General features: G+C 32.0%; 3 protein-coding genes across 9 annotated transcripts in view; 2 read left to right on the plus strand and 1 right to left on the minus strand.

Moving 5' to 3' along the window:
* Positions 1-5,659, plus strand: part of LOC121124038 (uncharacterized) — a 38,959-nt gene extending 33,300 nt beyond the window's left edge. For 2 of the 4 annotated variants that reach the window (XM_040719140.2, XM_040719142.2), the window contains 2 exons: positions 2,489-2,732; positions 5,369-5,659. In XM_040719140.2, the coding sequence (XP_040575074.1) occupies positions 2,489-2,732; positions 5,369-5,458 (334 nt within the window). In that variant the 3' untranslated portion in view covers positions 5,459-5,659. The remainder of the gene's footprint in view (positions 1-2,488; positions 2,733-5,368) is intronic. The other 2 variants (XM_040719141.2, XM_071891109.1) reach the window with 2 other exon arrangements.
* The window catches only part of LOC121124040 (protein unzipped-like), a 29,897-nt gene continuing 18,023 nt past the window's right edge, over positions 5,484-17,357 (minus strand). The window contains exons 2-3 of one of the 2 annotated variants that reach the window (XM_040719146.2): positions 11,616-11,771; positions 5,484-6,810 (exon numbers count right to left, since the gene is read on the minus strand). In XM_040719146.2, coding sequence (XP_040575080.1) covers positions 5,617-6,810; positions 11,616-11,741 — 1,320 coding nt within the window. In that variant the 5' untranslated portion in view covers positions 11,742-11,771 and the 3' untranslated portion in view covers positions 5,484-5,616. Of the gene's footprint in view, positions 6,811-11,615; positions 11,785-17,357 lie in introns of those variants that run through there. The other variant, XM_071891110.1, reaches the window with a different exon arrangement.
* LOC121124039 (solute carrier family 4 member 11) lies at positions 8,160-12,001 on the plus strand. Of its 3 annotated transcripts, none has more exons than XM_040719145.2 (2): positions 8,160-8,465; positions 9,198-12,001. In XM_040719145.2, exon 2 carries the CDS (start codon positions 9,200-9,202, stop codon positions 11,582-11,584), a length of 2,385 nt encoding a protein of 794 aa, XP_040575079.1. In that variant the 5' UTR covers positions 8,160-8,465; positions 9,198-9,199; the 3' UTR covers positions 11,585-12,001. The 3 variants fall into 3 exon arrangements, with proteins under 3 accessions (XP_040575079.1, XP_040575078.1, XP_040575077.1); XM_040719144.2 differs by having other exon boundaries at positions 8,164-8,613; XM_040719143.2 differs by lacking the exon at positions 8,160-8,465 and adding an exon at positions 8,908-9,051.

Consider the following 17,357-nt stretch of genomic DNA (forward strand, 5'->3'; position numbering starts at 1 on the left):
AGAAGACTAATCACAAGGGCGCCCTCTATCCAGTCAAAATTTGACAAGATCTCAAATTTTATATACAATAAAAAAAAATTAAAAAAAAATGAAGGAAAGTCAAATTGCCATGGAAAATTTTAAATTACCCCGTGACATCATTTTCTTGTGATATAAACATTGCAGTGAGATGAATTTTTCAAATTTCATAATCTTTTCAGTCATGACAATCGTTTAAAATACCGATTTGCAGCGATACTAGCCCTGTGCATCTGCTAACAAGTCGTGCCAGATTCCCAATTGTTCTTTTAGAGACTACATATTATTGAGAGCAAATATATATATATATATATATTGCTAAATAAAAAATAAGTCTACGATTTGAAAACGAAGGAATTTCGGTCTGTCCGAATAGGTTTAGCAGATCACTTATTCTGAAATGATATTGTTTTGGGTCTAGAACCGATTTTCAATACTACGAGTCAATTGATGTTTAAATATATTACGGGGTGTGTATCGGGACTAAACTTAATAGGGTTTTAAACGAGTATTATGACTGCAAACATTATGAAATGTCAAAAATCCAAGCTCAAAGTAAAGTTTATATTAGAAGAAAATAATGCCAATTAGTTTTTTGTATTTTTGACAGAAATTAGACTTCTAAGAGTATTTAAAATTTGAGTTCCTGTCAGGTTTTGATCTCGGATGGAGGGCGTTCTAGTAGTTATTCTTGCACACCAAACAGTCCTTATACTAAACAACTATAGACTGACCATAGAAGATGTTGTTAGGTACATCTGGGAGCCTCTTCGTAACTTTTTTATTAATTCATATTTTCTAAAATAACCGGAACAATATCATTAATTTTCCACACTCCTGCAAAACTAACGCGCATTCTTTTTTGGGAGAATCAAAATATATTTATCCTGTTTTAAATCATATGAAAATCTACTGAAACCATATAAAATAAGTAGTATCATGAATTTATATTAAAAAAAAAAAAAGAAAAAAAAAACCTTGGAAGCTCAGGACAGGTTGTAAGTATGTCCAAAGACATATACTTATGTGTTTTTAAATATTTTAAATTTATTATATACTTTAAATTAAAAAAAAAATAATAATCAGAGTTCAAAATTGAATTTTTTACTAGAGGGACATAAAAAATTGTGACTTTTAAAGGAAAAAAAGGCTCACATATGATAAAACCAGGCCAGGAAATTGGTGGTTAAGTTATCAAAAAAAAATTTCAACCATTTTTGATATATTTTGGAGAATTCAGGAATAGTAAGAGACTTACGGTGACGGTCTGGGTCCACATGATTCGTCCCTTAACATTATTGACTACTTAAATTGGTTTTTTTTTAAGGGTAAAAAATTTTAATGGTTTTTTAAGGGTAAAAAATTTTAATGGTTTTTTTAAGGGTAAAAAATTTTAATGGTTTTTTTAAGGGTAAAAAATTTTAATGTTTTTTTTTTTGGGGTTTTTTTTCAAATCAGTCGCTTCTTTTTGGATTTCCTAATGCCTGGCCTCCTAGAATACCCCCTCCTGAAATATTAGTCATAGGAAATTCACGATCCCTCTCCCTGCCAGGCTGCTATAAGAGCCAAGGGGGATTTAGGGGTATTTTGTTCATTCTACTCAATATTACGTATGTGTTTTTTAAATGTGTTCTTTATTGTGTGAGAAGAAACTCAGAGCCACTTATACTCAGTATTAAAAAAAAATATTAATGCATAACATTGGAAAGTATATTTCATTAGCTGTTAGGGGTAATTCATAATCCACGATGTTATTTTTTTAAATAGCTTTGACAAAACCAGATGTTGACTTACGTGGTTCTTTTTTTTTTACCCCTTTAGAACCAAGGAAGTTCGCAGGATTATAAATATATTTTTATATATTTTTTTTTTATAAGGGATCGGGGGCTTCGGTTTTTGCAATTAAAAAAAAAAAAAAATTGGGAAAAATTATTTTTTGTAATAAAATTTAAAAAATTAATTTTTTTGAAATTTTTTTAATAAATATTACTTTTTTTTAAAAAAAAAAGTCAAAAATCCCCAGTTATTCTCAAAAAATTATTTTTTTTTTGGAAAAAATTTCAAAAATTACATTTTTGTAAAAAAAAAAATTAAATATTAAACTTTTGGGAAAAAAATTTAAATATTAAATTTTTTGAAAGAATTTTTAAAAATCCATAGCTTTTTACAGAAAATTAAATTTTTTGGAACAACATTTCAAAAGTTAAATTTGTAATATTACATTTTTTGGAAAACGAAATCAAAATTCAAAGGTATTTACAGAAAATTATATATTTTGGGAAAAAATTAAATTGAATTTCAAATATTGAATTTAAAAAAAAAAATCGAATATTAAATTTTGTAGTTATAAGTAAAAAAAAGGCCCTCCCATCTACTTCCTACAGACGCCCCTGACACATAAAATAATATGTAAACCCGTTGGGCCACTCTATCATCCTCTCAATTTCATATTCTCAAATTCAAATCACAGGAAACGAGAGTTAAGCCAACCTCCTGCATTGTCAAAGACTTCATCTGCTTCCAGTGTATCCTACTCTTCTGCCGCATCCGACAATCACCAGCACCACCACCAACATGTGCCGCAGCACTCCTATCCTGAAAAAGACCTCAACAAGTCATCGACCCAGCAGATCCACCATACAACAAACCAGTGCGTAAATCAGGATGTAGTTCTAGTCTTCTCTTTACTTCTTCTCATACTTCAAGCCTTAATTGTAAATTATTAGTAGTCATCACACAAAAATTGTCCGTTATTTTGAACAATCAATTACTTCTTTTTTTTTTCTTTTCTTTTGTCTTTCATTATGTATATATTTACTCAATTTTGGTTTGTTCACCTATTTATATGATTGGTTTCTCCTGAGCCAATCACTAATACGCTCGGCAAAGTATTTCTTTACTAATACATACATGTGTGTTACAATCATTGTTTTTTCTTAGTGTCGGTATTTATGTTGTGTAATAGTTGTACTTTTTATCTCTTAAAGTTAGTGATAAATTGGTCCAAGGACTGATTTCCTAATCAGTCTTTTTTTTTTATCGGTTCGATCTTTTTTATAATTCAATGGTCTTAAGTAAAGGAGTCTAGGGAAAGAGGGGCAAGAGAAAAATAAACAATTCAATCTAAAAACAAGGAAAACTATGTTCCAAAGACCGACCTATAATATTGTGTTATTCTTGTGACGTAGTCGCCCTTATTCTTCTTCTTTCAATAGACGGGAGACGGCCAGTTAAAACTGGCTACGTGTCTGGAGGAACATGTAGCAGCTTCTAATTTTAAGCCAATCAGAATTGAGAACTACTAAATCCTACTTTCCTTGCCTTGAGTGTCCACTCTTTGCCTAGAGTCCTTTAGTCTTAAGTACTGAAAATAAGAAACGGTAGATAAAACGTATAATAATAGGTTCTAGCCACACTTCTACTACTTTAAACTCCAGGGATCTAGTCTCTTTGTAACAGGTTATTATGAACCTTCTCCAACTGAAATGGTATAGTTAATAATTGTATCATGCCAGCTGTTGTAGTTACCATAAAAGAAGGATAAGGGCCACTCTTAGGGGGGAAATTTTTTATACGGACGGGACTGATGGAACGGGAGTCTTTTTAGTTCTATTTTAGACCGATCCAACACTACTGAAAATGCATTATTTAATACCAACATTGATCATTCTAATAAACCAACTATATTGAATTGATGTTATCATTAGATTTGATCACTTAAAATTTCATGATTATTATCAAGGTTAATAGAAATACAAGGATAGACCATCATGTAATCGGGCTTCCTATAATTTTCAATCCCATGTATTGTACCGACTGCGGGGCAAGATAGGCTAAATCTTGACAAAACACGCAACCACTTATGGGGTATGACGTCACTTCTGCTAGAATTTTTAATTTAATGTATCGCACAGACAGCTGGGCAAAAAAAAAACCCCATATTTTGTCAACACACGCAACCACTCATCTACTATGACGTCAATATTAAAAGTGTGGTGGAAGTCAAACATCAGTTGTACACGTGTTATAGTATAACCTTGTATTTCTATTAACCTTGTTTATTATGTATTTATGAGTAATATATCTATAAGCCTTTGAAATGGGCATAATGTCCACCTAAGATTAATTTTGGCAATAATATAATATCCTAATATTATTATTCTCTTAGTTTTTTTTCATCTCTGTGATTAATTTTGGAGCAAACTATTTGGCTGGAACATTTGGGTTTCGGATTTTTTTGATAACATTTCCGTATGACCCTTTTTTATTTTTTAGAAAGTATAGCCTATTGTTGAAACCACGGTTGGGAATCAAAGCCTTAGACGATCGATAAATTAATTATGTTATTATTGATTTAATTATTGAAAAATAAAGGATTAACAAGTTGAAATGCCCAGAGCATATAATTAATTGACATGCGTTGCGTCAACATATAAACAATTTTGAACAAAAATTGAGAAAAAGAGGATATCCTAATTTATTTTTTACTTCTTATATACGTACAACCTTCATAGACATATTTAAGTAGATGATTCAATATACCCAGGAATCTTAGTTAAAGGTTAGAACTTTAATTTGATATGGGCCCCGATATGGCTTTTTTTTAAATAAAATGTGTCCATTTTTTGTTTTTTTTTAATTTTAGCAATGAATTTTGCAACACATTCAAAGGGTAAATCAGAATATTTAGTTCATAAAAATTGACGACAAATATCCGTCCAAGAATACAAATGTAATCCGCACTCAAGTTTGAGATAATCATTGTAGCTTTTTATTTGTTGACAGTCCACATAAATAATAAATGTGTAATTTTAATTGTTCGAAATGAGAGGATAGCATGAACGTATTGACTGTTGGATCGGTCTACAATGACTGGTCTCCAATCAGTCCGGTCCTGATTAAATTTATCAGTCCTAGAACGGATCCTTATTGGTATTTTATGGTAATTACAAAGTCTTGAATGACGTAGTTACTAACTACGTCATTTCAGCTGTTTATCCAAACTTCTTTCATAGAGAGTAGATACCTTATCTTTAAAATAGGAAGTGTGTGGATAGAATTGATCATACTCAAGAATTATAGTATCTGCCTATCATTAATTATTTTCATACAGACGAATCGGTCTTTATAATCGATGAATATTCAATACGATCGGTCCGTTTAGACAAAGGACGGATCTGGAATGTAGTCTTAGGACGGATCCAATACTAATAATAGTTGATAATTTAAAATTACTGATGAATGTAATTAGTTAAAACATTAAAAGATCCTAAAAAGTTTAACTTGTACAAACATATATACACATATAATGTTAAAAATATATAACAGCTGTATCTATTTACTCCCATAGAAAGAAGCAGGGAAAAAGATCGCATTGTGCCCAACAATGAATGGTTCCCCATCCAATTCACTACGAGAATCCGAAGACTCCTCCTTGTAAATAAAGTGATACATTAAAATAATTATTTAATATTATTGAATTTATTATAAATATGTATTATAATCATACAAAAAAAAATAACAATGATATATTTTTGTAAATTTTAATTAAAACGTTTGTAGATTTTTGCAGTTTTTTAAGACATTAATTTATGATTTTTAAATAAATAAAAAAACATATAAATAAGTAAGAAAGTAGATATTTAAACGTTGGATCCCTATTGCACTGCTCTCATTCGTCATCCCATTGGTGATGGCAGGCTCATCAAATTGGGACTCCGCCTTGAATGTTCCTCGAGGCTTGGTGAAGATTTTTTCATTCAGTAAATATGGGTTGGAAGAAGAAGAGGAGACAATCAATATGTCAAAGGATGACTTGGGGGTCGTAACTTTAAGAAACTGCGAGGGTTGGAATCCTTTTATTTTTGTCGTCATTGAAGAATTCATTTCCAAAGGAGAGGGCTGGCCAAAAATAGCTTTAAAGTGCAGGAATTTGACATGTTTGTAGACTCCGCGAATCCCTCTCATCATAATGGCTCCGTCCCTGAAATGAGCTATAACTGTGGCAGAAAAATCGTATTTTCGGACCGTTTTGATGGCCTTGACATCCACCCGGACTTTGGTATAGGGGGGCACTTTGTAGCTCAAATGAAGTTTATGTTTCTTTGTAAGATTAAGAGGTGAGCCCCAATTAAAGGACTCTCTTGAATTGTTCTGTGATTTTTGTAAATACATTTGAATGGGCGCACCTTTTGGAATGCCATGTCCAGAGGATCCAAAGTAAAGGTAATTTGGAGCCTCATAGTCGTATATAAGATCCTCATCGGAGTCTTTATCGATGACAACGTGAATAGGAACCGGAAGAACAACATGATCTCGATGAACAGAGCGAATGACCCCTCGTCTAAAGTTACGGATCTCAAAATAAAGGGCCTCGTGTTCCACTAGAACTTGACCGATTTGAAGATATGAATTCCTCATTGTGGTGATATAGGCAGCAATGCCCAATGAGTCCTTGAAATAAAGAGTTCCAAAATCTTTATCATGGGAACGAGCTGCAAATAATTCCTTCCCAGAAATGCTTACAGCCCCAATTGGCAGACGGGCATCCTTGTGGTGCGTCCAATTTGCCCATTCAAGTCGGGATGCACCATCAAAATTCACAAGAACTTCATAGATCGTATTTTTGGAAGGGATCTTTGTATTTTGTATACCAAGACATGCCTCCCAAGTAAGAATCCCTGGTTCATAGCGGCTACCTCCTAAAATGTGGCGACAAATAAATAATGAGGTGTCATTTACAAAGCCAGATATAACAGAGTTGAGAGGTCGTCGGCCACCTGAAGAGCGTACCTGTATAAAAACAAGGAAGGTATTTATGATTAAAAATTCTGATGAGTGCTACATAATTTAAGAGTCTAAGGATTTTCTCCCGGGATCCCTTTGTTTGTTTTTTACTACAGGATAAATTCCTGAGAAAATATTTATAAAGGGAAATCCCAATATATATTGTGAGTCAACATAAAAACAATCATCAAAATAAATCAAGAAAATTAAAAAATCTCAATCTATTTTTTACTACATAGGTACATACAGCCCAATATTTCATAGACATATTTGAGTCAAGTGAAGGCTTTTATTCAAATTTCTGGGATGATTGTAAATATACAAGACCTTTATTTATAGTTTAGAATCCTTCTTTGATTTAAGAAACTTATATTGGGCCCGATATGGCCTTTCAAATAAAATCTATCATTTTCTCATTATTTTATTATGATGATCAAATTCGGCTACTTTAATTGTAATTTGCAACGAATTCTAAGGGCAAATAAGAATAGTTTGTTTATAGAAATTGAGGATAATTTGCCAAAGAATACAATTTTGAGAAAAAATCATTCAAGCTTAATTTTGTTAATTAGTTAAGTAATAAGTTACTTATTACATATTACTCTATAGAAAAGTAATTTAGTTATACTCCTTAGAACCAAGAGTAATAATATTAATTTACTTTATATTACTTATTTTGCAATATTCTCTTCAGAGATGAACATTGCTTTGGCGAGTTTCTTAAATTGAATAATGATAAGGTGCACTCATACGGGATCTGGATGAGGTCAATGTTAATATAAATACAAGGTTATACCATAAAGCTTCTCTGATTGAAGTTTGACTTCCACCAACCTTTTTTATAGTAACGTCAACGTGTATAACTGTTACCAAGAGTAGCTATGGATCGTCTTCTCTAACTGGTACTGTTAGAGTACAGCTGTTATACTCTATAGCGTCATAATATGTCTGTCTTGCCCAGCAGTGGTTACGATAAATCAAATAGAAAATTCTGGCAAGCCCGATTATATGATGACATAACCTTGTATTCCTATTAACCTTGGATGAGATCAAATTTTGTTCTGATTTATTGCACGGCTCTGTATATTACTAAAAACCCCATTACTACTGCTTATAAATAATATAAGTCTCATTTTGCCTTTTTACCTTTTTTGTACCTTTTTTGATACAAAAAAAAAAGTTTGTTAAGATAGTAATTACGTCTCAAGATGATCCCAAGATAACACTCACCGTCTAAAATGAATATCCAATTTATTTTATTAGGAATTACTTATTGATTATTTTATTAGTATACAGCTACTATTATTTAGAAATTCGTATTCATACATGGCTGATCCTGCCTTTTGAAGGAAGGAAAAAAAGGAGCTAAAGAAGATGCTCGGAGTGAAAGTTGGGAGTGTGTGTGCAAGAAAAATTATGTAGAGTGATTCCACCATTTCTGTATCTTCCCTAGTTGACCGGTCAATAAATCTTAGTATGACCAGCACGCCTTTATTCTCTCCTCTAGCAGAACCATTTGAAATAACACGAAGGAGTTGTACGTTATTATTATTTTATCTCCTTCAGTCGTGCCTCACTAACGGATAGTTGAGGTGGTAGTGATATTACGGTGTTTTTTTAATATTATTATTCAGTGTGTGCTTCTAGGAGATATCTAGAAGGTGAATAAAAAACAACCACAGCCATTTCTTTATTATTTTATTATTCCTCTCTTCTACCAAAAGAAAAATACTATTATAAATAACTTGGACTCAGTCACCTTAGAGTAGGGAGTGGGGTGTGTGTGGATAGAATAATTGATCTTTCTCAGTAAGTATACAATAATATCCATGGATTTAACAACTCTTTAATAATAGATCTGGGCAACATTCATTCCTTTTATTGTAATTTCATTTCATTACGTATATGCGTTCTTATCAAATTCCATTCTTTAATGAAGTCTCCACACGCAGTCCATGTATTATTTTTAAATGATTGTTATTAATACTTAGCTTCCGAGTTCTTAGTTCATACTATTATTAAATTCATAAATTAAGGCTTGACATGTCAAGCTGTTCTTCTTTTGCCTTGTTACTTATTTTGTTAGTTTCTTGGTTTTTTGCCAATCAAATTGGTAATACGTTACTTAAGGAAAGCTCATGGTCAAAGCAAGCCTTGTATTATATTATACGATTTATCTTGCTTATTTATCTATAATGTCATTTGTGTAGACATACTTATCTCGAATGAATGTACCCAAACCCCTAAGTAACTGAAATAAACACCTCATATTTAATTAAAAAGAACAAACGCTAACCAAACAATAACATCTTGAGGCCTATTTCTTCTTTTTCAACTTAATGAACTAGAAGTAATGAATATTTCTCTTTAAATTACTTTTTTTTCTCTTATAGATATGTCACGATTGGATCGGCGAGAGAGTATCACAGAAAAGATGAACAAAGCAATATCCACCGCCAAAGAGGAAAGACAGTTCCAAATCATGGAAAAGGACATTGATGAAGCTCTCGAAGAAACAACCCTTATGCACACGTCTAGCGTTCGTGTGGATAAAAAAGATTTCTCACAAGAGGTTCGTGGATCTAGAGACATTGAACATTTTCTCTCGGCTGAGACCTCAGAAGTGCTTTTGGATATTCCGGAGACAGACTCCGAGTCTATCGTACATCGTCTTCTCTCCCAAATGATTGATAGCAAAAATGAAACGATCTCAGAATCTGAGCTCAATTCTCTTATATTTGCGAATGAGGCAAAGACCATTATGAGTGAATCTATTCAGGCATATTTTACCTCAAGGGACTCGGGCTCAAGATATGATTGGGAACAGTCCTGGCTATGTGTCTCAATTAATGTACCAACTTTGAAGAAACGACGAATAGGAATAGCGAGGCTCAAACAACCTGTCAATCTTGGGATTCGAGCAGAGGAAGTAAGGATATTCATACTCATTTTGTGCCCTTCTGAGGTCAAGGGTACTAAAAATGCCCTTGAAGCGGGTCGGACCTTCTCTACACTCTTTAGCGATATTCAACTTCGACATGATCTTCTTATAGCGTCTACTGAGGATGAATTCAAGGAATCTATTAAAAAAGTATCTGAAAATTTTGCTAAACATCAAAGCATTAAAACGGCTGCCGAATTATGTGCAAAAGAGGAGAGTTTCCCAGCTGATGAGCCTTTCAAATGGTATCATGTGGGTAGAGGGGTTCTTTCAGATCTTAAGTGTAGGATCCCTTTTTACGTAGACGATTACTTAGATGGAATACGAGGAAAGAATACAATTCAAAAGACAATATCGACAACCATGTTTTTATACTTTAGTATGCTACTTCCGGCAGTAGCCCTGGGTGTCTTGAACTCAGAAAACACGCATAATAGCATCGCCGTAAGAGAAGTAATTGTGGGACAGACAATTGGAGGTCTCATTTTTGTTATTTTTTGTGGTCAGCCTCTTGTGGTGGTCATGACAACGGCACCCCTTGCTATTTTTATCAAGATTATTTATTCAATATCCTTCCAAATGGAGGTGGACTTTTTACCTTTTTATGCAGCTGTTGGACTATGGAATATGTTCTTTCTGATTCTGTATAGTTTTTTAAATTTATCTCTTCTCATGAAGTACTGCTCAAGGTCTACAGAAGAAATATTTGGGAACTTTATTACCATAGCTCTCATCACTGACGCATTGAAACATTTGGCAAGTTATTTTAGTAGACACTATTATACTTGTCCAGATTCATCTATTAGTCCCATCCTTTCAAGCATCAATGAAACTTTGGATCGTCCTCTAGTGACAAGGAGTGTCTCAGACTCTATGTTCGAGTGTCACCCTGAACAAAGTTTTTTTGCTCTTATACTTACCTTGGGAACGGTGGCTCTGGGCCTCACCTTTTTTAACTTTACTAAAACACCCTATTTGAGTGCTAAGAAGAGAGAGCTTCTCTCAGATTATGCTCTCCCTGTTGCTGTGATTATATTCAGTATCATCGGATCCTCTTTCACCAAAATTGACGTCAAAGTTTTTTCGTATCCAAGGGATGGTTTAACATTGAAACTTGTTGACTTTTCCCAACTCACCACAGGATCTTTTTTCGTGGCCATGGCTTTAGGTTTTTCCCTTTCTCTCCTCTTTTTTATGGATCAAAATATATCTGCTTCCTTGGTGAATTCTCCAGATAATAAATTAGAGAAAGGAACGAGCTATCACTGGGATCTTTTGGTAATTGGACTGATCAATGGACTTTTATGCATTTTCGGCCTCCCTTTCCTCCATGCTGTTCTTCCTCATTCTCCTCTTCATGTCAAATGCTTAGCAGATACGGAAGAACGTGTAGAAAGCGGCTATGTCCGTGACATCATTGTCCGTGTTCGTGAAACCCGACTCACTAACTTGTTTGCCAACATATTAATTGGGATATCCATGCTCTTTTTAAGTTATGTTCTGGACTATATTCCATCATCTGTTCTAGATGGACTCTTCATCTACATTGCACTCACGGCACTCTATGGGAATCAAATGTTCGAACGAGTCCTTCTCTTTTTTATGGAACAGTCTGCATATCCACCTAATCATTACATCCGACGTGTACCTCAAAGAAAAATCCACATGTTTACGGCTTGCCAAGTTGTTCAACTAGGCGTTCTTTGCATCTTTGGATTCACTCCTTGGCCTTATATCAAAATGATTTTCCCACTCGTTATCCTAACTTTCTTACCAGTGAGGCAACTCCTAATTCCTCGCATCATTGAAAAGAAATATTTGGACGTTATAGACTCTTAAGGCAACACAAAATATATAAACTAAAACTTGCCCATTTTAAAGACGTTGAAGAAATCAATTGGGAATGACTGTTGAGTATGTAGGCTGGAGAGTTTGAGGAGACATCAAGGATCATTATGATTGCATGGAGTAGAAGCAACGGACCAACATCTCTCATTTTAAAGAAATAGTTTTGAACGCCTTCATTCTGGAACAAGAAAAAAAAATCTCTATTAATTTATAGAAATATTATTCAAAATGGTTTTAATCTTTGTGTATCTTATATCTATATTGTTAAATTATACATCGCGTTAATTTATATTAAGTTTTTGCATGTATTTAATGACAATTAATTAATTACCAATCTTTGCCAAATTAATCAATTTATACTTCTATATTTGGTATTTTGTGACCATAAAAAACTGTTTTTTTCATGAACTCATTGCCCTACTTATTTCATTTTGTGCCGGGTGTAAATTTAATAATGAAACACTTCTTAATGATTTTTTAGAGGTAAATTGGGAATCACCTTAGTTTAAATAAAACAATGCTGTATTTCTTTTATTCAGAAATACCATTCTTGTGTGTCACACACTAGTGATTGCTTTATACTTTTATGTTCTCTCTCCAAGAATATAAGAATAGTTTTTAGCAGCTTTGGAAAATAAAACCACCTATTCAGGTAGCAACGTCAAAACTCTTCCATTATCATATAATTTTCATCTATGTTGATGAATGATGAATCGAATGGCCTGGGATGTAAATTGTGTGTTTTTTAGCTGGCTTTTTAAAAAAATTAGTAATCTGAAGAATGAATTTTCTTTTCCTCTGATGTTTTCATAATTCTTTAGTTCTTGAAGAGACAACATCTAAATATAAAGTAATCGTATATGGATCTGCCCAGGAAAGATCGTGTGTATGGGGGTATTAATAAAGAATTAGAAAATCGAGTAACTGAGGAATGGAAAAAACTTCAGTAAAATATATATTAAAAATATCAAAACATGGAGATCTAAACTTTAGATCTAGTTCGTTCTTAGGATCGATCATGATCGTCCTTAGGAACGTCGTTCCTTGGGATTTTTTCTAAAAGTGTCATTGGTTTATTATGCCAAATATGATTATATATTTTATTTATTATGAGATATATATTAAGAGCATTACACAAATCTTACAAAGAATATTCATGTATTGCTGGAGGGCCTGCAGCCCCTCCAAATCAAGAATATTTTGTTCCCGGGATGAAAAAAAAAATTGTACCAAAATACATATCATACTATATTTTTACCTAGTTATAAAATATAGTCAATTATATAACAAAATAATATATAATATACGCCATTGCGAAAAAAGAAAAACACCCTCAATGACGTTACGAAGGATCGATTTTACCTTTTTATAAGGACTAACAAGTGGGACTGGACTTCAATCCTAGGTCCTAAATAAGGACCGACATAACACTAATATTGGGCCAATATAAGTTCAAATAAAGTTTTTTAAGATTTGCACAATTCTTGTGAATCTGAACTCATCCCACAAAATAGAAATACAATAGACAAATACTTATGTCTAAGATATATTGACTTTTATCTATATATTGCGTTGTACCAATTCTTATTTATCCAGTCCAGTCTTAGGACCTTTCAGTCCTTCTGGCTGGTCTTATGGACTGACGGTCCTTCTGTAGTGAGAAAATAGAAACGTCAACACTTATTTTCTACGAGTGTAATAGTGTGAATCCTTTGGTGAAGATGTGCCAAGTAAAATTAAAACTACAATTATCGACGTCAGAAACTGATTGGCTAGTGCCCACCGATCCTTCCCAGGGCTTTTAAGGTGGAGAACATCATCAGTTAAGTGCAAGTTATAATATATTCATGCAGATCTAACGGGAAACCCATACTAACAAATTTGGAAGGTGTAATAGAGAGAGAACTCGACGTTTTAGTTAATTTTTCCGATAATGGTCTTTAATTCGAACTTGGATAGGTCTAAAAAACTAAAATCATTGCAGTCTTATCAGTCCGGTCCTAATAAAATTTGTCCGTCCTAGAACCTGTCCTTATCCGTCTTTCATAGAAACTGCAACAGCTAAAATTACGTAATTACTACAAAATCCGTCATTTGAATGTCTCAAATTACATCATAATTCAAAACCTATTTCAAAGAGAAACGATACATGTGCGGCTAGAACGATTTATCATACTTTCTAGCTATCATATATTATTTTCTTAGTTCTTATAATCTTCAATCCTAGCTATGAGTGAAAAAAATAAAAAGATAGCTAGGACTGAAAGATCAGTGTATTAGTCCTTAGGATCGTTGAATGGTAAAAAAGATAGGATTCAACCAACACTAACTAAAACTGTTTAAAAAAATAATAAATAATATTGAGTGACGTCATCAAGATCTCAACTAAGTTTTAGGACTAAATAAAGACTGACACAACACTATGTGTATATGAAGTATGAAGTTTTTTAGCTGGCCTGTTCATTTGGAATTGGTAATTTGAAGAATGAATTTTCTTTTCCATAGCAGTTGCCATTATTATTTAATTCCTGAGTAGTGAACATCCTCCTTTCCTAAATAGATTCAATTATATTTTTGTTCCAGATTGTTTCTCTGTTGAAGCACCACATATATAATTTCATAGTGTTCTTCTACAACCGGTTTAAAAACAACAACAAAGAAAAACGTAAATTGCTCTATAGAATACCATTGTGTTTTAACTTTTTGAAATGGTGCATTACAGGTTTTCTGCAACATTAATGGTCCAATCTCCTTTGTTACCTTGACTAACATGTCTGTGTTATTTTTAAAATAATAGAAGTTGAATCAAGTGCAGGGAAAACATTAAATATTTTTTATATAATATGTAGATCGCTTTATAATTATATCCTTAGTAAAGTATGGACTTTAAAAGAAAGTAATTACTAGTTTTGGAGTTGGGAGCAAACATATGAGACCGGTCTAAGACATTTATGATATTTTGTGATACAAATTAATTCGATCCATTTAAGAAGAGTGGTCTGAAGAAAAATTTGATTAGCATTGGACTCATTTAATATAAGATAGCTACCGAGTCAATAAATTAGTTATTTATGACGTCACGTGTGTTTTCAAATTGTAACCATCTACCTACAATAATATCATATATTATGTAAATGCAGGGGCGTCCACAGGGGGTGGGCTGGAGGGGCAGTAGCTCTCCCAAAATTAATGATTTTTCTGCTTTTTACAGGAAAATTTAATATTCTATTTGTTTTTTCAAAAAAATTTATATATGAAATATAATTTTAGAAATTTCTAAAAAAAAAAGTTAATTTTGTGTGAATAGCTATTAACTTTAAAAATTTTCTTGGTGCTAACTGTTAATTATTATTTTGAGAATAGTTATTAATTATCATATGCAATTGATAATTTTATCAAAATGAGTATCAATGACGCTGTATAAAATACCACGAATTCTAAAAGAAGGCCCTGATTTGATTAATTATGGATTTAAAAAAAAAGTTTATAGATGCTTCAAATTAATTAATTGGTATTAATTATATAATTATGTTGTTACAAACTCATAAGCGATTAAATTTTTTCCCCTGTAATATTATACTAGTAAGCATTACTTAATACTTATCCGTCAATTTGAATAGGCAGTATTTATAAACTTTTTTTTAATCCCTTTGCATCTAAATTAGTAATTACATAGTTAATTAAAAACTCATAAATTATTTAATTTCTTTCCGGAATATTATTGTAATCAATATTCAACGTAATCTAACCAGCTTATTTAATTAAATTTCTTAATAAATATTAAAAATTAAATTGACCAAAAATAAATCAAAATCGATCTTTTTTCCGGGATTTAAAAAAAATTGAAGTATAAGGTCAATTCTATAAATTCAGGTATTATATAAAGCACTTGAAGAAAATATAAAAGATATTAGCTTCCAAGTAAGGTCTTCCTTTTACTCGATTTTTTGGTGGTAATATACATTTTTTATTAATTGTAATCCACATAAATTAATGAATAATTCATTTTTATAAATGCTGAAATGTTTTTTTCTAATTTTTTATTTACTTTGCCTTTCATCTATATAGTACTTTCATGTCAAAATATGGCTATACCCTAAATAGTTAATTTAAAAAAGTACTTTAAAGGGACCAATCCTATATCGATTGAATGTTTCTATGGTATTTTTCTTGTTCTACAGCTTAAATAACAATAGAGTTTTGGCCTGTGGGAGCTCTAAGACACTCATTTTGTTGTCTTGTGAACCTATATCTCTAATGCATAGATTTATCGTACATCTTACCATAAAATGTATTAAAAATATGTTATTTCCTCCTTTTACAGTCTTATTGCCATATTATAGACAATAAATTAACAATTACAATGGAAATAATAAGATATTTCTAGCTAATAATCCTACTTTTTTTCTCCATAATCGAACCCAAAAAGTTTAATAATAATAATTGGACAAATCTATCTAATTTTAGATATTTTTAGTACAGGGTACTTTGATTATATTTAAGTATCACTGTTTTCATTGGTTTCAAGTAGTATTCAATGCTAATGATGAGTTTTTATTTATTCTTCAAGACATTTTATGCGGAAATCTTTCGATTTTATGTTGTAGCAATATTAACATTGAGTCATCAAGAAGGCGTCTCCTTCAATTATGATTAGTGGTGCAAGTTGTGTGTATAATGGGGTTGTTGAAAATAAGAACAACAACATCAACATAGCAACCTTGAAAATTGGGAAAAAGTGTTTTGTGGGAGATCAGCAATTATCAGCTGTGGCAAGGGAGGAGGGGGAAAATGAAATAAACAAGTCATTGTCAAGAGTTACTCCAACATCGATCCCAAAATCTACTTACAGATGAACAAGGACTTAATATTAAGGCCTCAAGGTTACTCTCCGTCTTTTATAAACACACACGAATGTGCAATCAGGTTTTGAATATAATTGAGTCTATTTAAAAAAGGAAGTTCTATACTAATAATGACAACTCTTAAGGAAAATAAAATTTGTTCTTACCAACTCTGAAATAACGGACCTGCTAAAAAAATCACGAAATTGACATCACTAAATATGATGCAATATATGACGTCAGGGAAAACACTCTATATGGATTTGAAATCATACAAGTCTTTTATATTAAGTAGGAATAATCATTTTTTTTTTATCTCATCACAATTCAAATTTTCGTATCTTACAAATAAGGGAGTGCTCTAATCTTTTTTTCTCTCTCACGTATTAAGTTGTTCGAATAGCCGTTCTATAAGAAGTTTCCTAACGCCTAAAACGCCATATATGTATACATCTTTAAATCATGTATTTTATAACTTTTTTTGTAAAGACATTACAAAATATTTACACTAATAATATTCTAGAAGGTTAAAACTATATTGGCATTGCAAAAATTCAAGAAAAAGTCGAAAAATACAACTTCAGTTTTTATAAGATGAAATGGCTTGTAGTCGCTAATGAATAGAGAATGTAATGAACTACAGATTTGTGCTGTAGTTTGGGGCCAAAAATCACCCCTTTCAGCAAACAGAGTAAAAATTTAAAAAGGGGGGGGTATGGGGGGAAGATAGAAGTTTTTTCTATTCATTAATGAAAAAATATATAAATTGATTTAGAGAATCCGTTTGTATGAGATGAATACGTTTTTTGCCACTAATAATCAAATGAATAAGACTATTTCTGTACCTTTAAATTGGCTTTGACGGTTTGCGCCCAAAAATGACCCTTCTAATTAATAGATCATTCTTTTTTAAATGTAGA

The sequence above is a fragment of the Lepeophtheirus salmonis genome, chromosome 9 (assembly GCF_016086655.4).
Source record: "Lepeophtheirus salmonis chromosome 9, UVic_Lsal_1.4, whole genome shotgun sequence".
NCBI lineage: Eukaryota > Metazoa > Arthropoda > Copepoda > Siphonostomatoida > Caligidae > Lepeophtheirus > Lepeophtheirus salmonis.